This window comes from Diabrotica virgifera, chromosome 5 (genome assembly GCF_917563875.1).
Source record: "Diabrotica virgifera virgifera chromosome 5, PGI_DIABVI_V3a".
Classification (NCBI taxonomy): Eukaryota; Metazoa; Arthropoda; class Insecta; order Coleoptera; family Chrysomelidae; genus Diabrotica; species Diabrotica virgifera.
The window spans coordinates 212,381,291-212,408,648 of NC_065447.1; the positions used below are offsets into that span (position 1 = coordinate 212,381,291).

The 27,358-nt window shown below is 32.6% G+C and overlaps 2 protein-coding genes across 2 annotated transcripts in view; one reads left to right on the top strand and one right to left on the bottom strand.

Moving 5' to 3' along the window:
* Nucleotides 1-2,861, bottom strand: part of LOC126884604 (tubulin-specific chaperone E) — a 42,979-nt gene extending 40,118 nt beyond the window's left edge. Inside the window, exon 1 of the mRNA XM_050650608.1 lies at nt 2,566-2,861. Within this exon, the coding sequence (XP_050506565.1) occupies nt 2,566-2,756 (191 nt within the window). The 5' untranslated portion in view covers nt 2,757-2,861. The remainder of the gene's footprint in view (nt 1-2,565) is intronic.
* Nucleotides 2,862-4,504: 1,643 nt separating this feature from the next.
* The window catches only part of LOC126884609 (chromobox protein homolog 1), a 31,574-nt gene continuing 8,720 nt past the window's right edge, over nt 4,505-27,358 (top strand). Inside the window, exon 1 of the mRNA XM_050650613.1 lies at nt 4,505-4,897. Within this exon, the coding sequence (XP_050506570.1) occupies nt 4,652-4,897 (246 nt within the window). The 5' untranslated portion in view covers nt 4,505-4,651. The remainder of the gene's footprint in view (nt 4,898-27,358) is intronic.

The window sequence follows — 27,358 nt, forward strand, 5'->3', positions numbered from 1 at the left end:
ATATTTCAAAGTTTCAAATCTGTCTGATTGTCTAAGGATCCAGGAAGACTTGACTTCTCTATACAATTGGTCTCTTTCCAATTGTCTACAGTTAAATAAAGATAAGTGTTTTGTTATATCCTTTAGCAAATCTAAAAATAATGTTGTGTTTGACTATCACATTAATACAAACGTTCTATCAAGGGTGACTGAAATAAAAGATTTGGGGGTTATGCGGGTATGCACCCTCGGGAAACATCTTAGGGTAGTTGGGGGTAGTTACCCCCTACCAATAGGGGTTGCTGAATTAAACAATATGTATAACTGCTTATTTATTACCAACTATAAAGACCACAGTAAATAGTTGATGTGCTCGCAGTAAAACCATCTGCTAGAGCATCTGGATTAAGAATGTTCTTTTTAATAATACGAATAAATTAGAATGAATCACCATACCTTCGTGTTTATATAAACAAACTTATAACATCTAGTTTGTTTATATTGTCGACTCAGCGTGGCCATGACATACGAAAATATGAATTATTTGACTATGCAATATTGTCGACTGGTGCTTCTAACAAAACTAGGTGACCCAGTAAAAATGTAAACAAATGTGTATGTTTTGGTTTTCGTTTCTAGTACATTTAAGAATTAAATGAATATGTGTTGATCTCAATTTTGGATGTTGATAAACCCTTACAGGGTGTTATTTGACAGTTCCTTGTCATTTATCCCACACATTAATAATTTGTCAAATAAAGCATACTGTAATCTAGGTTTTATCACAAGAGACTCTCGAGATCTTTCCGTACCCACATATAGAATTTTATATCTTACTTTCGTCCGTAGCATCCTGTCTTATTCTTCTATAGTATGGTCACCATACTATTTTAACCATATTTACACTCTTGAAAAAATTCAAAATAAGTTTCTCCGGAATTGTGCTTATAGATTAAACTTAAAGAACATGTCTTTGGTGGAATTAAGGTCAAGGCTAAATATCAGTTCCTTAGAAGACTACAGAACTAAATGTGATTTAATTTTTCTCTATAAACTACTTGACCATACCACTGACTGTTCTGATTTATTAAGTCTTATCAACTTTAGATGTAGCACTAGAATTCTTAGAGACATGCCCATATTTTCTATAAAACACTATCACACCAACTATGGCAAATTCTCTCCAATTAACAGGATTCAAACACTGGGTAATGACTTTAGCCAATCTTATGATCTGGTGGATACAAGATCTGTAAGATTTAGGCACTGCCTGACTGAGTATGTAAGGAATCGAAGATGAGTGACCTTTACCTTGGAGTCTTCATTTCATTAGATTTTAATTGCCAGAGATTTTCATTTTAATAATATTTTCAGGAATTTTAATTTACTTAAATTATAATTATTTAATGCTTAGTTTAGTATTTATGTTATGGTTAGGATACTTTAATTTCGTTATTTGTAAAAATGGGGACATCCGTAATACATAAATAAATAAATAAAAAAAAGCATTGGACCAAAATTCTGGGCCTACGCTCTCAATAGGTGTACCAAAAGAAGTAATATCAAATGTTTCTTTGGTATTGAGATTTATTTCTACAATATATCTGTCATGCCTGTTTTATAATTCATGTTAATTGGGATTTAACATTTCCATATTTAATACATTATGAGAGCTGCACACAATGGCAATTTAACATCTTGGCTGATTTAGAGATATTCATAAACTTACGTTGGGTGCGTTACAAGGCATATATGTCCTGTATACCCATTTGCCACCATGCATTATGATACAGTTGACACAGCCAACAGTTAGTGTGGTATGAGGTCTATTTGTCCCCGTAACACAGCCAATGTGTTAAATAGCTGTGGCCTTTGAGGAAGAAACTTAAATAGCCACTTGGTAGCGAACATGTTAAACTATTGAATGGGTAATTCACTCACAAAACCACATCAATAAGCTACCAAGATATAATATTAAAAGATATACAAGCAGTGATAAAATACATCTATAGGAAATAGTTCATTCTATTTAATGTGTTACCATAAAGGTATTTTCATTCCCTTAGTAATTCCTTATTTATACTATAAATTGTGACACAATAATATGTTATTATAATAGAAATACCACTCCACCAAACTCTTACTTTTTTCCAGCTACTGAAAATATTTCCTCAATTCTGTTTATACTTGATACTATGAATGTTATGTACAACAAATGTATACTGAACTGTTAAAAAGATGATTTTTATGTCTGTCTGCACCAACAGATCTTAAACTTCAGCTTAGCTAAGCTCTACTTATAGATTGGGCCTCCTTGAGTATCACTTACGTTGTACCATAATTTTCGATTCTTGCCTTATTATCAATTATATCTATTATTATATGATAATATTCTTATTGCAATATATAATTATTATATTATATTAATTCTTATCTTATTCTCGTCTTAAGCTTAAGATCTGTTGGTGCAACCGGGCATTAGTGTTCTCAAAACAAATACAAGGGGACCTTTATAGAACTATTAATTCAACAATGGACAAAAGAAGTTTATTGTCTGTTGAACAAGAAATTGGTTTAAATGTTTACCTGGCATGGAAATACCGAATTCCATTCACGGTTCCATTATGTTTACCACGGTCTTTATCATCCCAATCAATACCCAGCCAGTTTCCAGGATACCCTTCTACAGGACCTACATATTTGATACTTCCAAAATTATCATTGCACTCAATTCTCTTTCCTACTTTATACTCTGTATCTGATGTCTGGGCGACCATGACATTAAAAACAAATTAATTTATCGACTTAAATTCTGCAGAAATATACAATGAGTAATATATTTTGACTTTTTTGACAACTAGCTCCAGGAAAATTAAACTTAACCTCAAACTCTCTATTTTGCCAACCACGTGACCTTATATGGCCAACTGTAGGGAATAAAAAATTACTGAATTTGAATGTTTTGACAGATACAAATGTAGACCTATTCCAATTTTATTTTTTAGAACTCTAATTTCCCATTGGTTTTGCAACTGTTTTTTGTGGCATGTTTAAGTTAAATACACTTTATATTTTATAGGGACACATTTTATTTTATTTTAAGTTTATCGCTGTGTCTAGGTACACGCTAACGTGTACGCAAATTAAAAAGTTAGGTAAAGTATTTTTACTACAAAAACGTTATTACGTAGGTCAAAATTTTTGACGTAAGAGAACTGTCAAAACATTAGAATGTGACTTTTCATTATTTCTATGTTTATTATAAACACGACAATATGAAAAGTCACATTCTAATGTTTTGACAGTTCTCTTACGTCAAAAATTTTGACCTACGTAATAACGTTTTTGTAGTAAAAATACTATACACGCGAAACTTCATCAAGTCAGTGACGTCACTATTAGCGTGCATTGTTATTTACTGGTTTTTTACATACACGCTAACTTGAGAATATCGCGAGTGTCAGAGTGAGTTTAGAATTTGTCTAATCGTGTTGTGTTACATTTTAATATTGATTAGTAAAGAGATTTCTTATTTTTTATTTATTTAGTGCTTGTTTTTAAATTAATAATGGAGTGTGGAAAATTATTTAGTTCTTTTAATGAGTTTAACAACATTTTAAAACAGTATGAAAAAGATAAGAGACAAAAATTCGTAGGGTAGCAGAAGAAATAAGATAAAATACACAGGGCGATTGATTTAGTGGCAGACCAAACTTATGGTTTTTTAAATGGAACACCCTATAATTTATTTTATGTTCGAAATCTTCTTAACGTCCCCATCACAAAAATATAAAGGTTTATTATGTTATACAGGGTATTTACAAAGTTATAAGTGTTATAACCAATTTTCTATGAAAATCGTAACAAGTTCAACTTCCTTGTATAAATATAAATAAACACAACAGCATTGGTTTATCAGTATTTTGTACATGTCATGTCAACTAAATATTTATTTTGCTAACCTGAATATATAATTTTATACCATACACATTGATTTATTACAGTTAAGTTTGAAACATCTGAATAGTTCTGCTTCCCTTCCCCTTCCCTTAATAACAAACATTTTTCTATCAAACAAACACTAAACATATCAAAATAGCGTGTACCAAAATATACAGTCACTGCGCACGCTAAATAATGACGTCACTGGCTTGATGAAGTTTAAATTCGCGTGTACCTAACTTTTTTATTTGCGTACACGTTAGCGTGTACCTAGACACAGCGTAAGTCGCTATGGAACACAGTTGATCTTGACGTCTCGATTTCCACTAATCCTTTTCAAAAAAGTTTATCTTAAATCAGCGAGTTGTTTCTAGGTAATCCACAGTTACGATGAGTTTCCGAATTTACATAGTTTCCTAAATTCCATTCATACTAATTTTTCATTTTTGTTTTGACAAGTCCTTGGAAACACAGGTCCGTTACATATCGGAATGCCCAACTCTTATTCTTCTTTTCTGTTAGGGATTGATAATATTCAAAAATTGGGTGTGAGTGGTTGTAATTACAACGAACAAGTCCTTTTTAGCAGGGACTTTCAGATTTTAGGGTTGGCTAATTTCTGTAAACCATCCATTTTTGAGAGTAGGTAAACATATTTGTTGTTGGTGTTGATAGTTGATTAGTCAGTAATTAATAAACTAAATACAAATTTCGTGGCACAATACCCAAAATGAAACGAAGGGGAGTTAAAAAGGCACAAAAAGCAGAAGATGACTCTAATGGAGTCGAAGATTTTGTAGAAAAAAACGGCGGTGCTTCAGATGTAGAGGATGAAAGCGACGAGCAACCAAAAGATAAGAAGAGAAAATCTAAATCAAACCGCAAAAGTGCGTCTCCTAGCAAAAAAACAGTTGACGAATCCATGGACGAAGCTGACCCCCTTGAAGACGTTGAAGAAGTAAAGAAACCGAAAGAAGTAAGTAACTACAGAGCAAAATACTAACTACTGATTGGTGACATATTGTTGTTTACTTCCTTTAACAATGAATGCTAATAATATTTGTCTGTAGATCAAGGTTTATAATTTCTGTACTTTATCAAGCTTCTCTGCACTTATTTATGTTTAAGCAGCATTTAAATACAAACCTGCATATTTTTACCTAATTATATATTAAATACCCAAAAATGTATCCTCAAAAAATTTATGTCCCTGTCCAAAATGGAAGTTTGTCCAGTAATAGTTGTTATAGCAATGGTGGCTAAAATAACAACTGAAGAATTTAATAAACCATAGGCATAACCAGGGGGTGGTTCTGGGGGTTATAACCCCCCTTTTGGATGTACTTTGAGCTCTATACTCTTAACACCATTATTATTCCATACCCCCCCCCCAGAGACCTTCAAGTAGATGTAACCTCCCCCCCCCCTTAGGATCATCCTGTTTACACCTCTGAATCAAACATTACCAAAAATAAAGGAGGATAAAAAGTGGATCACTTGGTATACTCCATACTGTGCAAGGCAGTGATTCCCAACTGGGGGGCGATCGCCCCCTTGGTGGCGATTTGAGATTTTCAGGGGGGCGATAGAGCGAAGGGGGCGATATGGGGGGGCAATAGAGACAAGGGGGCGATAAGGTGGGCGATTAGCATCTGGGAAAAGAGAAATGGGTAATAGGATAATAAAAAGTAATTGAATGTACACCAATGCAGGTAATAATAACACAAACATCTCGTCTAGTAACAGAGGGCTATGAATCATGATACAATTTAATTCTATAGAGGTAAGTAATACATTATAATTAATTCTGCATTTTCCTTTTATCGAGCTTTCGTATTGGGTGAACATCCGCAGAAAAGAGAAAGGGATAGAAGTGGGATAAGAATGATGAGAGTAGGTACCGACCCTGCCGATCTGACTCCAACAAAAAGTGTACAGCCAAAATTGTGGTCGTTTTGTCATCTATCTATCTTTTGCCCTTCATTTGTCCAAAGTTGAACGTAGGCCTCCCCCTTATTTTTCCACTCTTCTTCGTTCAGTGCTAATCGTGTCCATCTGGTCCCAGCGTATCTTTTTGGGTCATTCGACCATCTCATCTGTGGTCTGCCCTTTCCTCTTTTACGGTCCCAAGGTCTCCAGTGGATTGTCGCTTCATTCCATCTTTCGTCTTTTTGTCTGTTGTTTTATCATGTTTTTAACTAGAGAGTAGCTGCATGTTTGTTAGATCTTTCACTTTGGTTTTATTTCTGATCCATGTATTTTTATTTTTGTCACTTATCTTGATACCCAGCATCTTTCTTTCCATTGCCCTTTGAGTATTGGCCATTCTTTCCATATTTTCCTTCGTGAAGGTCCATGTCTGTGCTTCATATGTCTATAGATAGATTGGTCTTGTCATAGAAGATTGGTCTTGTCATAGATGAGGTAAATAAAATTAAAGCAAAACCAAAGAGTGATGGAATATTTCGTACACTCTGACACTCTGTAAAGAAAATGATGAGATATTTAATACATTGCTACTACAGTACTGCATACAGAAGTCCGCTGGCTTTCGAAAGGGAATTGCTTACGGCGGTTATGCAGTATCATGGATACTATTATCGAATTTCTGATAACTACTGACCCCACACTGAGTACAGCACTACAAGAGAAGTGAAATGACATCGCTTAACTAGCAGATATTTCTGAAAAATTAAATGGAACGAATCTGGAATTACAAAGGAAGAACATAAATATGGCCAAAGCCAAGGGAGTAGTCGGAGCATTCATTGATAAACTATCTATTTTTGAAGAAAATGTACAGAGAGGAGGTCTGACCAAATTCCCCAGAAATCATCATGTGGTTATTCTGAGGATCTTCCATTGAGCACTGAGGAACATTGAGCCAGCATAAAGAAATTATGTGAGTATCACCAGGCCCAAGGGAGAAATTAACAATTATTACTAACCATGTTTACCAACACGTGGACAAAATGCAAGAGGCACAAGATCGAAATAGAGGGAAAATTATGAGAGAGATCTATGTCCAGCAGTGGACAAGCGAAGATTGAATGATGACTTACCATGTATCATTTTACGAAATGTAAAAATAAATCAATATTGTACTGAATAATTTTTTGTTTCAATTTAATTGGGGAGGGGGGCGATTATAGTATTCACAACCGGTGAAACCTGTCTAAGGGGGCGATCATGGGAAAAAGGTTGGGAACCGATGGTATAAGGTATACTTGAAGAAAGTATGGGCAGTGGGAGAAATAAAAACAGGTTTATTATGTCAGTAAATGACCTCTTTGGAGTGTAGTTTTTCTCCTCACAAGGAATTTGCTTGAACATTTTTAGGTTCCTCTTACACTCCACTTCACTTTTGTACTTGTGCCTGGGGTTGCTTTTACTTGGGGGGTGAAGGCCAGTTCTTCTCTGGCGATAGAACATGCTCAAAATACCTAACTAGACCTTGGTACACCCACAAATATTTCTTAAAGCCAAAACTAGAATTTTTCGAGTATTTATACAAAAGAAAAATATGAAAAAATAACTCTTTTACCTAGTGATAACACCCTTTGACCCAACGGTGTTCCCAGTAGAATATTAAAATATATATGTACCCTTGCGGTTCCACTAAGTTTGTTGTTTAATAAGTCTTTAATGCCCTCCATTTTTCCTGAAAAATATAGTTTTATCCCACCCATCTTTAAAAGTGGAAACAAAAACGATGTTACAAACTACAGGAGTGTATGCATTCAATCATCCATTCCTAAATTGTTTGACGGTCATCAGTGACCAACTCCGTCTACCGTCTCCGTATACTCCGTCTACCGAACAGACGGAGTAATCACGTGAATAAATCACAATATTTCTTCAAAATACCTTAACTCACGTCCTACTACACAATACCGATATCAAGGTATTCGGTATTGTTTTTATCGGTATTGTTTACACGGACGTAACTTAAGGTATTTTGAAGAAATATTGTTTATTTATTTATTTATATACGGGATTACCCCCATTACAACACATACAGTATAAAATCAATCTCTGTAATATCTACTAAACTAGAGTAAAATAAATCTTAATTACATATTAAACAAAAACGAAATATTAATAGTTATCCATTACACATATTACATCTATTACACAAATCAGTTCAAATAAACAAAAAGTACCTGTCAAGCTCTTTTAATCCGATTCTTAAAAGCAGCCAAGGAGACACCAAACATTTCCAAGTTATTCTCGTTTATAATTTTTAGTGTTCGCTCAATGGGCGAATGCATACCATAGTTTGTTCGATGAAAAGGAATATAAAACAAATCAACATGTCTGAGACTTCTGGAGGGAACATATAAATTAATAGATTGGAGAAGTTCAGAACAACAAATTAAACCATTTATTAATTTAAACACAAATACCAAATCAGAGTTATCTCGTCGAGTTTTTAATAAATTCATGTTGAGTGTTTTTAAAATATAGGTATAATCATGATTAGTAATGCGTATGTTTAATTTGTATGCACAATATCTCAAAAATTTATTCTGCAATCTCTCCAACGTCGTAGAATGAACTTGGTATTGTGGAGACCATACAATAGATGCATATTCCACTTTAGATACAACCAAAAGCATAATATACCATTCTTAAAGCCCCTACAGATAGTCTCAGACAGTTGTGAATGATAAAGCCCAAAGATTTTGATGCATTTACTGTTACACTATTTATATGTTGCACAAAACGCAACTGCTCATCAAATGTGACTCGAAGTCTTTTATTGTTTTAACATAAGACAATTCATTTTCATGAATTGTGTAAGAAGTATCACATTTTTTATTACCCCTAAAAAAGCTTATATAATAGCATTTAGCAACATTTAAACGCAAAATATTATTCTCACACCAAATACTCAACCGGTCTAAATCTTCTTGAATTAATGTTACATCAACATTTGAATCTACGGATTTAAATAATTTCAAATCATCTGTAAACATCAGGAAATCGCAATTTCTAAAACATTCTGATATATCGTTCACAAATATATTAAATAACAAAGGTGAACAGTGAGCTCCTTGGGGTACTCCTGATGTCACGTGAATTATATTTAAATTAAAACAACCTACTCTCACCTGCTGTGTGCGATCTCTTAAAAAGCTATTGAACCATTGTAAGGATTGATGACTGAAGCCAAAAGCATTTAATTTTCCCAATAAGATGTTATGATCTACTCTGTCAAATGCCTTGGAGAAGTCAGTATAAATAGTATCCATCTGACTTATTCTCCAACGCGTTTAATATTTTTTGTTCAAAGAGTACTAAATTTGTTACCGTTGATTTATTCTGAGAAAATCCATGTTGATTGTGTATTAGACGCTCTTTACAATAAAATTTTAATTGATCGTGCAATAGTCTATCAAAAAGTTTTGGTATAGAGCAGCGGTTCTCAATCTTTTTCAGTCATGTACCATTAAATACTTTTTATTATTTTTTGTACCATCTAACTGAAATACCTATCTAGCTAGGTGATCTAATTAATTATAATAGTGGTGTTGATTTTGGCTGTTTTGCGTTTTGTGTACCACCTCAAATAATGAAATGTACCACCAGTGGTACATGTACCACAGATTGAGAACCGCTGGTATAGATGATTGTTTACAAATGCTTCGATAATTTGTTATGTCTTGTTTATTACCTGATTTAAAAATTGGGCAGATATAAGAGTGCTTCCATATTGTGATTTATTCACGTGATTACTCCGTCTGTTCGGTAGACGGAGTATAGATGTGTCATGGGCTATAAATAAGAATCAGCACAGTTTCTGTTCAAGTCGTTCAACCGTAACTAATCTGTTATCATATTAAACAAAAATATTTCAGCAGAATTCAAGCAGGTTGACGCAGTCTACACAGATTTTTCAAAGGCTTTCAATGAAGTAGACCATAATATTTTTCTTAAGAGACTATTTGATATGGGGTTTGATGTTTCAGCTGTAGGTTGGATTAAAAGCTTATTGTCAGAGTGTAGACAGATGGTCAAAATAGGTGCTTTTAAATCGGATGCAATCTGTGTAACTTCTGGGGCATTGTTCTTGTATGTTTTTCAATCTGTTTGTGGACTCAATTTTTAATTGTTTTGAAAACAGTGATGGTCTCACTTTTGCTGATGATTTCAGAGCCTACAGAATAATTAATTGCCTAACTGATTAACAACTGCTGCAGGACAATCGTGACAGATTAACACAGAGGTGTCACAGTAATAAATTAAACCTAAACATATCAAAATGTTGTCTAATTAGTTTTTTGGAAAAATGACACTTCTTACGAACTGATATTGTTACATAAAACAGGAGACAAAACTACACTTCCTTTTATGTACCTTTTCATTGTACAAATTATGCTATACATTTGCCTATTGATAGATATTTGAGATAGGTTAAGGTACTAGTACACTTTAGAAGACCAAAAATGAGCATTTTTCAGGATCTTTTTTCTCAGAGCCCTTATTAAAAATGAACATAAAACTTTTTACATATTAATATCTAACTCTTAGACAATACAAAAAATATATCTTTTTCATTTATGCACGTACAGTAATATTGTACAGGGCGCCAAAGTCGAGGCCTCGAAAAAAAGTAGTTCCGATGGCGGACAGTTAATCTCAGGATTGGGATCTCTGAAACAAAAAAATCGTACGGCATTTGACAAAGAAAGGTCTCTTACTTGACAATTTACCACCGTTAGTGAAAAATTCCGCAAAAAAAAAAGATTTTACGTAAATTTGAAAAAATTTTGTGAAAAAATCGCCTGTTTTTCTTCAGTTTTTCATGGTTAAAAAATATATATTTTTTATTTTTTGGTCAAATTGTGGTAAATTGTCACGTAAAAAACCTTCCTTTTTCAAATGCAGTACGATTTTTTTGTTTCAGATATCCCAATCCTGAGATTAACTGTCTTTTATCATTTTTCGAGGCCTCGACTTTTGTGCCCTCTACAATATTAGTGCACGTGCATAAATGAAAAAAAGGTATATTTTTTGTACTCTCTAAGAGTTAGATATTAATATGTAAAAAGATTTATGTTCATTTTTACTATAGCTTCTGAGAAAAAATTCTTGAAAAAAATGATTGTTTTTGGTCTTCTAAAGTGTACTAGTACCTTAATGAACTTCATTTAGAAATATTTGATTTGCCTGAGAGAAAAGTGAGGGCTCAATTTAATAGAATTAATACAGTCTGAAAAATTAAAGAATACCCATGAACGTTTACATCATAGGGTGGGCCGTTGAGTAATGTGTTTTTATTATGTTTTTTTTAAATAAGTTTCCTGACCTCAGAAAAGATGTATGATAAGAAAACTTACCTCACAGTGTTTTGTTTTATAATTAATTTAATTGTTTTTCACTGCCACAGAACTACAGTCCCTGGCCATATTATTATGACCACCTATGAATTTTTACAAAAATCAACTATTCCACTAGGTATGTTTTGTTTAAAATATTATTTTTAAATTTAGTTTTGTTACGCTATGTTAATGTTATGCATTAACTATAATATATTTAATAATAAACAACAATAAAATATTTGAAAATATTACATATTTATATTTTTTTAATATTTTGTTGAACTTCTGACTTTATCAGATGGAAAATATTTGGGAGCTTTTAAAACGAGAAATTTCAGATGAAAAGGGCACTAGCGAAATTGTTTTGATTAAAGAACTAATATATCATTGAAACCACAATAGCAAATTAAAGCAAAAAAAATTAACTGCATTTAAAGTATGCCAAGACGGGTACCAGCAGTAATCAAAGTTAGAGGGGGCTCAGCAAAATATTTAAAAAATGCAAATATGTGATATTTTCAAATGATTTATTGCTGTTTATTATTAAATGTATTATATTTGACAATAAACACCAATAAAACATTTAATAATATCACATATTTTTATTTTTTCAATATTTTGTTGAGCCCCCTTTAACTTTGATTAGCGCTTGTATCCGTCTTGACAATGCAGCTAAATTTTTTTTTGCTTCAATTTGTCATTGTGGTTTCAATGATATATTATTACTTTAATCAAAACAATTTCGTTAGTGACCTTTTCATCGGAAAATACTCGTTCTAAAAGCTCCCAAATATTTTCCATCTGATTAAGGTCAGAAGTTCAACAAAATATTAAAAAGTATATAAATAAGTAACATTTTCAAATGTTTTATTGCTGTTTATTATTAAATATAAATAATGTATAACATTAAAATAACATCACAAAATTGAATTTAAAAATCATATTTAAAAAAAAACGTACCTAGTGGAATAGTTGATTTTTGTAAAAATTCATAGATGGTCATAATAATATGGCCAGGGACTGTATATAAGAATGAGATTTTTACGAAAAAATCTAACCATCTAATACATTATGTCAAATTAGTTTTTGTTTTAGTTTAGTATGGTCGCCTAAGCCAAAAAAGTGTTTAATAAGATAACTGACATCAAAGTAATTAGGTTAAGTAATTTGTTGCCACTGCCACAAAGCTAGATAAAAAATAAGAATTTTTCAAAGAAACATATAGTTTTTACTGTATGATATATATGCAAAAGTCGACTTTGTTTTAAATACATAAAAAGTAAACAAAAATACAAAACAGTCTAACTAAATTATAAAACTACAGTGGTACCTCGACATACGAGGGTTATTCGTTCCGTAACCTTGCTCGTAAGTTAAATTGCTCATATGTCAAAGCAATTTTCCCCATTGAAATTAACTGAAATGTCATTAATCCGTTCCAGTCCCAAAAAAAATCACTTTAGTTGTTTTTGTTAGGTGTTTTAAATAAGAAAAATGTTTTTACAAGAAGAAACATTTATTTATAAATAACAAAAAATACATAGGTACATATTCTGTAAAAACATAAGAAAAAGTGAGGTGCTTACGGAAGCGCTTAATTTTCGTCAGTGGTCTTCGCTTTTTTCGTCACGCTTTGCTCATTCTCATCTGCAGCTCATTTAAAAAAACTGTCCAAAGAGGTTTGTTTCTTCCTCCCTTTCATAAATCGCTCGTGCCTTCTCACATATGATGCTTTGTGTTAAGGTTCCTCCTTGATGCTGCTTCTCTGTCACCCACACCATCATTAGTTTCTCCATCTTTTCATGGGGAGACGTCCGGGGCTTGGAAATTATTGTAACGCCCTTAGTCTGGCATTATACCCTTTATCACCTCCTTCATGTTAGAAGTAGCTAGTCAAAAAGAGGCATGAATTTTAATAAAAATCGGTTGCTCGTATCTCAAATTTTGCTCTCATCTCAAAGCAAAACATCGCTCGCTCGGCGGCTCGTATCTCAAAACACTCGTATATTAGGGCGCTCGTAAATCGAGGTACCACTGTATAACTATAAAAAACAGAATGTTAACTCTTTTATGTAACAAACAGATCATTTCAAAAAAAGTCTTTCTTTGATTCATATTTTGGCATATCTTCCCTTGCTTTCAATCTGTTCCTTATATAACCGTCTCTTTTTACTTTCACAGATACAAGCCGAAGGTTCTATTACTATTTTGACGCACCTCTCAACCGCTTGTGTGTGACAAAGGTATGCTGTTACATAAGCCAAAACACTGGTTTCAGTATTTTAACTTCCCTTTCTTCCCTACAGGAGGCTCTGTCCATAAAACTTGCTGGCAGTCGATAACCTCAATGTAGGTACTCTTTCGCTTCAAAAAATAATTCTGGTACTACTAAACGTCGCTGATGGTTGTAATTTAACTGCCTACTCTTCAAAATTTTTTGGAATCCCAGTAGTTTTATGTGTTTATGTTCGTCAAATAACAAAGCTAAAATATTATTTTCTGGACTCTCAAAGTATCCACTAAATAGTCGCATAGTCTTATTGTCTTGAATATATGTCTTGGACCATAAATTCATGACGGTTGAGCCTTAAAAACTACATAGGCGCAAAAACTATCATTACAAAATGGCATAGTTTTTGTAAATTTTCCGAGGGGTTTCCGGTTGCTACATATAACTGAAGGTCATGGGAAGCAGTGGTTAACCAGCGAAAATGTAGAAAGTTGTTCTCAACAAACAGCACGTTTAACTGTTTGACAAATCTCGTACACATATTTTTGCTCTGTACTAAGATCATCGCTGTGCAATTCTTCAACTGATGATTATATTTTTAAAACGAAGCTACAGAAAAAGTTTCGCAAATTTACGGTTGTTTTCCAAGAGACCCGTTCAGCTGACAGACAAACCACTTCAGTGCCTTCCAATTTTATTCTCCAGTAACACTGCTCTTATGAATACTTCCTTTAAGCCCCTATGTTTGTGACAGTACCGTCACAGCCGACGACCTCAAAGCTATTGAGGTCCAAATTACATTTTTTAAAAACTCTCAAGATTTCATTTACTAAAAAAAACTCATACAGGAGTAAAAACTTCAAATTGTATTGTGGTATAAAATGGCTTATTCTTCTTCAAGTGCCGTCTCCTAATCGGAGGTTGGATATCATCATCACTATCTTTACTCTATCCACCGCTGCTCTAAAGAGTTCTATAGAACTGCATCTAAACCAGTCCCTTAAATTCTTTAACCATGACACTCTCCTTCTTCCTATACTCCTTCCGCCTCTTATCTTTCCCTGTATTATCAGTCTTAGCATTTCATATCGCGCTCCCCTCATTACGTGTCCCAGATATTGTAACTTTCTTATTTTTATTGTGTTTATTATTTCACATTCTTTACCCATTTCTCGCAGTACTTCCGTGTTCGTTTTCCTCTGTGTCCATGCTATTCTAAGCATTCTTCTGTAACACCACATTTCAAATGACTGTAGCTTATTTATGTGTTCTTGCTTTAATGTCCAGCTTTCAAGTCCATATTGTAGTATCGAGAACACGTAGCATCTCAAAGCTCTTGCTCTCAGTTCTAAGCTAAGGTCTTTGTTGCAGAGAACTGTTTTCATTTTTACAAACGCATTTCTTGCTATTTCTATCCTGGTCCTTATTTCTGTTGTTTGATCGTTTTTCTCTGAAATCCAGGTTCCTAGGTATTTGTATTTATCAACCCTTTCTATCGGTACATTTCCCAAATGTATGCTTGTTTGTATGTTTGTTTTCTTAGTTATTATCATGTATTTGGTCTTTTTTATATTCATTTTTAGTCCATATTCTTTACAGAAATTGTTTGTTTTGTTCAGTAGTAGTTGGAGTTGTTCAGCAGAGCTTGCTATAATCACGGTGTCATCTGCATATCTTATGTTGTTAATAGATCTTCCGTTAATTATTATTCCTTCACTTTGAGATAGCAATGCTTCTTCAAAAATGGCTTCACTATATGCATTAAAGAGTAATGGAGACATAATACATCCCTGCCGAACTCCTCTCCTGATTTCAATTTCTGGACTGGGTTCATTATCTATTACAATTTGTGCTCTTTGATTCCAGTAAAGGTTTGTTATTATTCGTAAGTCCCTTTTGTCTATGTTTTTTGTCTTTAGAATTTGGACTAATTTTTCATGTCTTACTTTGTCAAAAGCCTTCTCAAAATCAACGTAACAAACATGCACATCCACATTCATGTCCATGCATCTTTGAGCTAACACATTAAAAGCAAATAACGCCTCTCTGGTTCCTAGTCCGTTTCTGAACCCAAACTGATTATCATCTATTGCTTCTTCTAGTTTTTTGTTTATACGACCATGTATTATTTTCAAGAATAATTTGAGAATGTGACTTATTAATGATATTGTTCTGTATTCACTGCAATCTTTAGCGTTTGTATTTTTAGAGATAGCACAAAAGGTTGAGAGTAACCATTGTTTTGTTATGTTTCCTGTTTTGTACACTGTGTTAAACAAGTCTACGATAATGTCTAAGGTTTCATCATTTATACATTTTAAGCTTTTTACTGGGATTTGGTCTGGACCTACTGCTTTACCATTTTTGCTGTTTCTTAATGCCGATTTAATTTCTTCTTTTAATATCTTCAAAACCGTATCATCTTCTACTTCGACTTCCATCTGCTCTGTTCTATTGTCTTTGAACAATTCATTTATGTATTCTGTCCATCTCTTTAATTTTTCGTTAGTACTCAACACAAGTTTCCCATCTGTATCTTTTAGTATTCCCGGTTTTCTTTTTCTGTTGATCTGCGTTAATTCCTTAATTTTTTTATGTGTGTTAAAATTATCATGTCTTTTCTGGTGTTCTTCTATTTCTGCGCATTGTTCTTTTAACCACTGTTCTTTAGCCTGTTTAATTTTGGATTTTATTTGTTTATCCTCATTTTTGTAAATCTGATTATCTTTGTTTTTATGCTGATGTCTTTCTTCCATTAAATCTAAGATTTCCTCCGTCATCCATTGTTTCTTTTTGTATCTGGTTGGTGTAAGAATTTCTTTTTGACATTTATCTATTTCTGTCTTTATTAATAACCATTTTGTCTCTGTTTCAGTATTTTGCTGGATTTGTTCTTTAACATTCATTAAACGGTTATTAATTTCATCTGTCAGGCGTTGTTTTATGAGTGGGTTTCTTAGTTTACTTGTATCGATTTTTACATCTGTTGTTCTGCGTTTTATTATTTTCATTTTGAGCCTAATTTTGGTCACTACTGGGTTGTGATCTGATCCTATGTCGGCACCTGGATAGGTTTTTGAAGATATAATTGCGTTCTTGTATCTTTGTCTAATCAATACAAAATGGTTTATTAAAAACTATCTAAAAAGTCATCCAAATGGATTGCAAAACGTTTTCGTTCTAATTCAGAACATCTTCAGTGCATTCTGCAGAGTAGTTTGAAACTAGCACACTATTTAAAGTGGTAACCCCATAATATATGGTTTACATAATATCATCGCCTTAATACTATAACTTGATAACTCGAAATTAGTAGTTTTGAGATAAACGGGTTTAAACATTTTTAAGATATTTGTCCTGTTCGGTAAGATATTTGTCTCCCATGATGTTGGTAAATACGAAATTCACTCTGCAGCTCCAAAGTACTGTTCCATAACTTTTTGGCTACTGATCTATTTAGGAATACGGTGCAAATTTGCTTTCCAATATGGAAAATAACATGAAAAATTAAAGTTATCAACTTTTAGCACTACCATAATGTTAGCATTTGGTAATGTCGCATGACATGCCAAGTTACATCTAAGTGAACTTTTTAACAAAACTAATATTTTAAGCATTATTTTGGTGAAAATTAGCCCTCTGCCATGGGGGTTGCCAGATCTGCTAATAATTCTAGAATTTTTGCATTAACATGAACCGAATAAACAGATAGCATTTAAATGGTAAGCTTTATGGTTTCAGAAAAACACGTGCTACAGCTAGATAACTGGAGTTACCTACAGTTTAGTCCGCGAGTCTTTACCCGTGCGTCACCATTTAAAGAAAGCATACGAAATAAGTCAGAAATTTACTAAACGCAATAGCAAGTGACAGAAAGTAGGTATTATTCCGATCACGGGTTATAGTATGAAATTTGACGTTATCAAATAAATATAATATCAAATTTAAGTTTTGCTTTAAAATTTTGGTGCATAATTACAGCTACATTCGGAGTAGCTTAATAAATTATTTTATTATCATTGATTAATAAATAAATAAACAATTTATAAAAAAAAATTCAATAACATTTTTTTTGTTATTTTATTCACTTTGGCGGAACATTAAACACAACCATTTCTTGTACGTTGTCAACATTTATTGTAAAATAACATAAACTTATTTATCATAAAATTTCTAACTCCAATATAAAATTAGTTGTGAAAACAACTGTTTGTATATTATAAAAAACTTCAAAATATAAAAATTCGACAAAAACAGCAAAAAATTCAACAAACTGACAGCCACAAAAGTAAACAAGCCAAAACGTCAGAAATTGTACTTAAAATATGTGAAAACATCCCCAGTCGTCTTTCTTTGTATCTATCTCTTTTCAATTCACTGAGTCTAAATCGTTCATAAAAATAACATGTGTTTTTACTTAATAACATGCGGCCGCTGGTTTGTCATTAGATTCATGCGTGGAAGAGAATGATGCTAGATAAACAGAATGTGTTTTATCTCGCTAAGTATTAATGACGCACGGGTAAAGACTCGCGGACTCAACTGTAGTTATAGCATTCAGTGTATGTCCTATTCACGATTATTTCTATTAAAAAATAGTTTGATAACTTATCTTGTCAAGTTTTAACACTGAATATTAGTGGCATTTGAGTTTTATCAACTTTCGTCAGTCGTAAATAAATACTTAACCCATTTGAAGCTAGTTATCAAGTTTTTACACAATATAGAGGCAAACAAAATACATCTTGTGAACTAGTTATCTCAAAAACGTCAATTTTGGAGTTATCAAGTTATAGTACTAAGGTGACGATTAAAAGAATATGTTGACTACAAGTCGATGTTGTTAAATATAATAGAATACATGCCTAAAGGGCAACATGCTTCCCTGCTCGAAAATGCTAGGTACTTGCCAGTTCAATGGACACAGACATTTTTATTTCATGTACTATATTGATAACACTGCCAGACGTAGGATAAATATGTGACCCAGATACTTAGAACCAGTTTCTTCTAACATTGTGCTCTTTCACCACAGTTTTACTTGCATTTTCTTGGAATACTAAAGTGTTGTCTTTCTGTCCATCAAGTTAAGACCAAGAAGGAATAAAATCGTTGTGAACGCCAATTCTTTTCAAGATAATAAAAAGATATGAAGATCTGAGTTTGAAAAAATTAATTTTTCTATATTTTCCACTGCCACAATGACTTTTTATATTAATAAAATATAAAGTCTTTGTGGCAGTGAAGAAAAATATTTTTAGCTACTCATTTTGGACTTAAAATTTGTATTTTAGTACAACGCAACTTTTCTGACCTCAGGTGTTGTTATTTTACAGAAAAAAATTTTTCGGCCCACCCTATTACATCAATCACTTATTTTGTATTTGCTATCTTTTTCTATAACAAACGTTTGTTATTTATAGAAAAAGACAGCAAATACAAAATAAGCGATTGATGTGATCGTTCGTGGGTATTCTTTCATTTTTCCGACTGTAGTTTAGTTTAAAATTTTTATAAATTTAGGGTTATCTTAATTTTTGGTGGTTTGAACTTTGTTGTAGGTTGAATTATTTTTGTTATTTTTGTTTTTCTCAATTTATTTACATACCATTTATTGTTTGTTAATTGTAACTGTTAATGGGGTTTTCCCCTAACATATAAAAAGTCAGGAAATGGATAAACTGACTAATTCTAATTTTTTCTAACAATTTTTGATTTTTTTGTGCATGAACATGTTTATTTTTCAACCAAAAATCACGTTTTTAGATGGTTTTCTGCAAATAATTCTAAAAGTAAGTATTTAATGAAAAACAATATTCTTGAAAAAATGGTGTATTTATGAAGTCTGTCGAACCAGTAGAAGCAGAGTTGTAGCTCATAAAAAGTAGGTTCATCAAATTCCAAATCGAATATTTCAAAGTGAAATAACCAAAAAATTAAGCACTTTTCTCATCAAAACTTTAAAGTGTTTAAAAAAAGCTTTATTTTTGTCTTTTATAAAAGTTTATAGCATCAAAACTAAGCAAATTAAAGTTATTCCCTTTTTTTTTGGAAAAAATCGTAAAAATCACACATTTGCATCCTAAATGGAATTAATTGTTACTGCTTTACAATTTTTCTTTACTTATGTACTGTTTATATGATTTGTAGGTTTCGCCAAAGTACTTATCTTACAGTACAGTCGAACCCGCTTATTGGAATAGCCCTCATGCTAAGCAAAGGTATTACTATACACACTGGTTACATAAACACCGGCATATTCTAATAACCGATCATTAGTGGCCTCAAATTTCTATCCTTAAACCGGGATATTCCTATATCCCGGTTGTAATGCTAATTATTGGGTGATTTCCGCGATTTTTTTACCAAAAAATAAAAGGGACCAACAATATTTTGAGCGTAACTCACTTACTTTTAATGTTACAAGTTTTTTAAACACTTTAAAAAGTATGAAAATGAATTTCCCCGAAAAGTGCTCCGTTTTTGGGTTATTTCACATTGAAATATTCGATTTGGAATTTTATGAAGAAGAACCTACTTTTCATTAGTTACAACTCTGCTTCTACTGGGTCTACAGACCTCAAGCATACACCATTTTTTTCAGTTTTTTATAAGCTATATTTTTGCTAAGAATATTTTTTCACTGAAATACTTACTTTTTGAGTTATCTCCGAAAAACCGTCCAAAAACATGTTCTTTTCTGTTAAAAATGAACATATTCATTTGCAAATAACTCAAAAAGTATTGACTTGGGGAAAAAACTCTATAGAACAAAAGTTGCTTAGAATTAGTCATTTTATCCAATTCCGGACTTATTTTGAATGTATATTTTTCACCTTCGAGAGGGGGTATTCCTGTTTTTGAAAAATGGAGGGGATGTAGAATTGTAAACTTTTTCTTATATAATATAGACAATTTCAACTACCTATTCCCAAATCTTCATCCTTCCTTTATTTTTTTTGGGGTCAGATTGTTCTTTAATCGCGCTATAATATTGGTATGAACCAATATAGAAAAACATGCATAAATTTAGTTAGGGAATTGTAATTAATTATTTACTTCAGTGTGGTCCAACCTTTTAGACGTTGCGGGCCGTATTAAATTTGAAATTATTATAAAGGGCCAGAGAACTCTACTCGTTCAAAAAAAGTTTATTTTAAAAAATAATATACAAATGAAATATTATTTACAAGTATTTTATTATGGTTTTCAATTTACATGTTATGTTTAAAATTTAACACAAAATTAGAAATCAATGGCATTTTGCAGATCTATATCTATGCTAGTCGTAGTGAGACTAATACACGCTTCCAGAGAATCGTTTTCGATGCGATTACGTGTTTTAGATTTAATATGCTTCAAAGCAGAAAATGTACTTTCACATATGTACATACTACCAAACATTGAATATACTTTCAACGCAAAGTTACGAAGTTTAGGAAAACGATCCTTGGAGACTAACTTCCAAAAGGTACTAATGTCTTCATTTTTCTTTGCTTGAAAAAACGAATCGGACTGTAGTTCGCACAGCTCTAATTGGTATTCTGCTGATTGGTTCTGGATGTTGACTCCCATTGGATTGTTAAAAAGCTCAAGATCGGGTTTTAGTCCATCAAGTTCCGAAAACCTTTCATTGAATTCTCTTTTTATTTCTGTAAGAACTTTTGCAAACCTCGAGAAATCGACCATGGTTTCCTCTTGATTTATTTCGAAACACTCAGGAAAATGTGTGAGGTCGTTTATTTTCATGCAGTTCTCGAAAAGATCAAGTTTTTTGCGAAATGTCTCAATTTGACCAACCAACTGTGATACTGTCTTATTTTTCCCCTGGAGTTGTAGGTTTAATGTGTTCAAGTGAGAGGTAATGTCTGTTAGAAATGCCAGTTCATGAAGAAATGTTTTATTCTTAAGCTTTGTTATAAATACGTCCGTGTTAATAAAAATGTCCGTTTCAAAAAACAGTAAGATCTCTTCTTAAAGAAAAAAAATTTCTAAGGCATTTACCTGCACTCAACCAGCGTATCTCTGAATGTAGGGGAACGTCCTTATATTCCGTATTTAATTCCTCCAAGAAAGAGATGAATTTTCGGTGTCGCTGAGCTCTGTTTCCTCCTCTTAAGCTGTTTACTATCTGCAGTACAGTTTTCATAGTATCGTTGATTTTAATTATCTTTCCGCAGAGAGCCTCTTGATGGATAATGCAATGAAATAACACAGTTAACACCATTTTCCCGCAAAAGTCCAGCCAATCCCGTTATGCGTCCCATCATTGCTTTTGCTCCGTCGCGCGTCGGTGCAAACGCAAGAGCGCTTTTGAAAACCGCCTATATTTTTCACAGCGTCACTAACTGCTTCAAATAATTTATACCTTTGGTCCCGTCTTCCATGTGGCGCAGAAAAATCTTCAGTGATGCATCTAACAAAAATTATCAGCTGATTTTTGTCAGTAATATCAACAGATTCATCCAGGGCTAAGGAGTAGTACAAACAATCACGAACTGTGTCGACCATTTTTTTTAAATAGATGAGTATTCAGCTCATCAACTCTTCTGGATACAGTTTGATGGGAAACTGAAACACATTCAAAATTTTTGGCCACCTTTTCATCTCCAAAGGATCGCGCTATTTTAACGGCACACCGCTTGATAATTTCTCCATCTCTAAATGCTTTTTTACTTTTGACAAGCTCTAAACATACTTCATATGATGCTGCTAAGCTTGATGATTGAACAGCTGTCGGTTTTGTAAATAGAGATTTTTGTTTATTCAATTTAGCTTTAAGTTCTTTTACAAGAGTATTGCGAGCTTCACCTTGATATTTGTCGTACATATTTTGTTTTGTGCTGGGTTTCATAATGCCTACTAATATTGTATTCTTTTGATACCGCGAGTACTTGACAACAAATAGTGCACTGAGGTTTGCCTTTTAATTCGATGAAGAAATATTGATTTTCCCATTTTCCTTGGAACGTACGATTCTCTTCAAAAATTTTGCGTTTTTTTCCACTGTTAATTCAACACGACACGTGCAGCTGATTGAAGCTAACTGCCCGCTCATCGGGAGTGGGTGTTCCAGGTTAACTACTTTCTTAAGATCACGGAAAGTTAGACAGGGTTGGCACAGGTAAAAGTTATCAATGGCAATATTTTTGAAATGTGTTTGCAGGGGCCGCAGTTTAACGAGCCTCGGGCCGCATGCGGCCCGCGTGCCTGAGGTTGGACAACACTGATTTACTTCATATAAAATTGAACACAAAGGTAATAATGATGTTTTCTTTCTTTATTTTTCATTTAGTGACAGTATAAAAAGATATTAACAGGGAGTGGGATGTTTTTTTAGTGTTATTTTCATTAGGTTGTTGGTTGGTTGTTTATACTTTTGACATTCACCATTTGACAGGTACACCTGAATAGTACACCTAATTCATATCTGATTAATTAATAATTTATGTATCTATAGTCTGTCAACAAAAAAAAATCGAAATTAAGTTAGGATATCCTGGTTAACATCTAAACAAACACCCTAACTTCTGGTTAAAAATTTTGTAGGTTAACCACAACCCCAGCCATTGACCTTATATTGTGAAACATATACTTCAGGGCAACCACTGGTTATCTCTTAACCGCAAGGTAACTTTACTTTGTGAAACCGGCCAGTAATATATTTTATAAAACAAAAACCAATCTGTATACATGTAATTTAAAAAAACATTTTTTTATATAAAGCCAACTAAAATTGAAATATAAAATATTGTACCATATATCCCACTATAAATTCTTATTCCTTTATTAAAAATACAAATTAAAAAAAAATATTTATAAATCTGTAAAAAATATAATTTTGTTGATTTTGAAGTAACTGTTCATCAAATTGCTTATTTACATGTTCACAAAAATAAATAAAATAAATGTCTGTTTTAAAATATGTAAATAAATATACTTAAAATTATCATGTTTATAACAATACAGATAGAGAATTTGCTATTTTTACATAAACTTTAATACATAAACAATTTAAAACAATTTGTTAATTTAAATGTAAAATACTTATACATACAGTGTGTCTACTTAAGTTGGCAACATATGGGAAACTTTTTTGTTAGTAATCTTACATACACAACAAAGCTATTCTGCATAAAGAGTTGTGCATGGTCTAAATCCAAAGACGCAACTATCAGATATCAAATTTTATCAATCTTGTATGAGGTAAGTATGTCAAAAAATATGAATTTCGCTCAAGAGTAACGTAGCTTTATATTTCACAATATTGAAAAATGTTATTATGAAAAGTTGTTTGGAATTAAAAACTATGTTTTAATATGCAATTACTTCCTTCTAATTGAAAAAAAAATTCTTAAATTACTGATACTGAACATGATTTTTATATATTAGGAATTTGACAACTCTTCTGTTCTGATAAAAAAATGATACGCAATGGACACTCCTCACATCTTATTGAAAATTTAATGTCACTCAAATACAATAAAATTTACTTGAATAGATTCGTCTCGACATTACAATCATTTGATATCATTGTGATAACTCTGAATTTTGATCAATAACGGCGTAAATTGTAATTAAAGTTTATGTAAATCACATTTTTGAAGTCAATAAAACTGCCCTATTCATAAAAACTAGTAGTCTAAAATATATTAACCTTTAACTACACGCGCTGGCGTATTTTGTACGCCTGGTATAAGAATTCTACTGTAAATATATTTAAAAATTTAATTTTTGACCTTGTTTATCTGTCTAACCTATCACTGGAATGTGCTTTACAATTGGTATTAGTTTCGTTAGAATCGGCGTTCTGAGAAAGCCGTAATTACCAGTTTATTATTTGTTGTTTCCAGTGGTGTACAAAATACGCCACGATTGTAGTGATGTAAGTACATCTTTCAATTGTTTTTTTTTAGTCATTATGGCACAAAATATATTTTTCTTCATAAACAAGTAAAAAATCACATTTCAAAAAATTTTTTATTAGTATTTTTTTTTTTCAACGGATCAGGTTCCAGTTAGGAATCCCAATTGACTTACTGAGAAGGAACTTCAAGCATTCGCTTATGAGGAATAAGGTTTATAACAAACAATGAAGTGTATTTAAAAAAAAAATAAACAAAACCGCTGTTTTTAAGTGGTATATAAAGTATGCCACGCATGTACTTATGTAATAACTTGATGCGCGGGTAGTTAAAGGTTAAGGCTATTGAAAAAAAAAAAGCTTAACTCAGCGTGAGGCGGAGCCTTAATTTGCGGTGCGTCACCGAAAGTGCATTGTCATTTATTATCTATAAGAGATGAAAGATTTATGAAGTGCCTTTTCACAAAATCCCCTTTCCTCTATTTAATATACATACCCATGTGATTTTAGATTTATTTATATCAATTTACGCTGTTATTAATCAAAATTCAGAGTTGGCGCAATTTTATGAAATGATTGTAATTTCGAGACGACTCTATTCATGTACATTTTATTGAATTTGAGTGACGTTACATTTTCCATAAAATGTGTGCAGTGTCCTTTTCACAAAACAAAATTCATCAGAAATCTAACGGATGTTGCAAGGTTAATAACCTTTCAATTAGTAGTTAATGTCTGCCTTGTTTGTTTCAATTTTTGGTTGCATTGATTTTCTTCATTATAATGCAATGATTTTCACATAATAAAACTTTGCAAATACGATGCGTCCTCTATACAATGCAATAGCAGTTTTTGTAAGTTCAATAATACAGTTAAGCGTGTGATACACACGCAAACTTTAAGTCCGCGTGTTGAAAGATCGCGTACTTACTCGGCTCGCCGTCGCACAGTGATTCCAAATGCTGAAAACGTGGTCATGAGGTGAAAAAAAGTCCATATCTAGGAATTTTCATGTTTACAGTTGTTTTCTCGAGTCGAAGAGTCGTAATACGCAGGTAAAAGGATCAGACTGGATGTATTCTGGTTACTAGCTCAGGAACAAGTGAGCCATGTCCGAGGTTATTTTAGCCGACAGAGAAAGTGAAAAAGAAGGCGTATATTGAAAACGCTGTAAAACGTTTTGTAGTCTTATCAGTTTTATCGCTGTAAAGCAGATTCTTCTTTTTTAAGTATGTATTAATGTAAGATGTAAATTAACTTAAGATTTAGTAACAATAAATGCCTTAAATTTGTTAATGCATAAATAGTGAAATTATACTTGAAATAATCAAAATTTTATAAAGATACATTCAAAAAGTACAAAATTCTGCATAATTCTGCGATTAATGTTTATTAATCTTAAAATAGATAGTAAGAAGATACAGAATCACTTTGGTTTAGCTGCCTATAACTGCCTGTGCATTGCTGGCAGTTGTTTGAATAAAAAAGTGGGAAATGACACATATTACATGATTCTGGTGATTGTTGAGTATGTATGGGCGGTTGTACATAAGTAATAGGTTCTGAATATTGTACTTCGTAAAGAAAATATATTGGTAATCAGCAATTTCAAAAGTGCTTTGTAATATAAAATTTTAAACAAATATGCGTTTAAAATAAAATTTTCGAATTTCTTTCGACCATATTGGATCCGCCATTTTGTTTAAAAAAAGTAATGTTAGATTTGTATTCAGCGACCTTAAACTACTAAATTTGACAAAAAAAATTGATTTTGATTGATGTTTTCAATTTCTTTCAGCCATGTTGGATCCGCCATTTTGTTTTTCAGAATAAATAATGTCAGATTCGTAATCAGCGATGCCAAAAACCCTTGGGAACGAAAGTAACTCCGAATTGTATAAACAATATAGGCTTTTAAAGGTTCCATGTCCACGTTTTCGGCATTTGGAACCACTGTGCGTCGGTGATACACGGCAGACTTACTGATAACTCATTGAGATGTCATCGAGAAAAGATGATTTGTGCTATTTAGGAATTTTATCGTATTATATACTTCGTATCGTATCCTATCGTATTATATATTTTTAATACTAATAAAAAAAAACGAAATCGAAAAGTGTGGATAACAAACAAAATATCATAGATAAGAGGGTAATATTTTCATCAGGAGGATAAAACAGCCTATAAATAATTAGGTTTACTCCAAAACAAATAATCAAAAAAGCTTAAAATAGTGTTTTACGGTTTTCTCAAAACTTATAAAATGTAACTTGTCTCCTTTCAACAATAAACGATTGAATTATTTCTAGGCAATTTGCTTAATTAGTGAAAATATAAGTGTAACTTTAAACGCAATAACATGATGGCTCGAGGCTCGCGGCTCGTGGCAGTGATACACGTACGGGTTACGAGTAAGATTTCAAACTGATACACGCGCGAAAAAGGTCGTCGAGTCATAAGTTCGCGTACTTTTTTTTTGATGTCGTCTGACATATGTCTCCGATGACACTGCAGCCTCATTGGCTTATTGTGCCAACCATCCTACCTTTTATGTCACCCAATCCACAAGCTTGGTTCCACGTACCAAATTGTACATCCCTAGCATGGGTTGGGTGGCATATTCTGCTGGACTTAATTTTGGTTGTCCATAAATAGCCTGCCTCTTGTGATCCAAAGCCTCACTTTCGTACAGTACATGATATGCTGTTTCAGTTCCCCTATTGCACAGTCTGCAGTTAAGGTTCTCTTCGTACAGCCCAATTCTATTCAAGTGTCCTTTCAGGGCACAGTGACCCGTGAGAAGACCTGTAATTATGCGGAGCTGACTCCTATGTAATTTTATTAGTTCGTCAGCTCTCCGTTTTGAGGGTTCCCTTATTAAGGGCCTCCCGTGTCGCTGACCAGGTACGTTCCCCCAGTATAGTTCGCGTACTTACTCGCGTGTGTATCACACGCTTTTTATTGTTTGCATATTACATATTTTATTTTCACAATTCTTACATTGAAAAATGAGGTGTA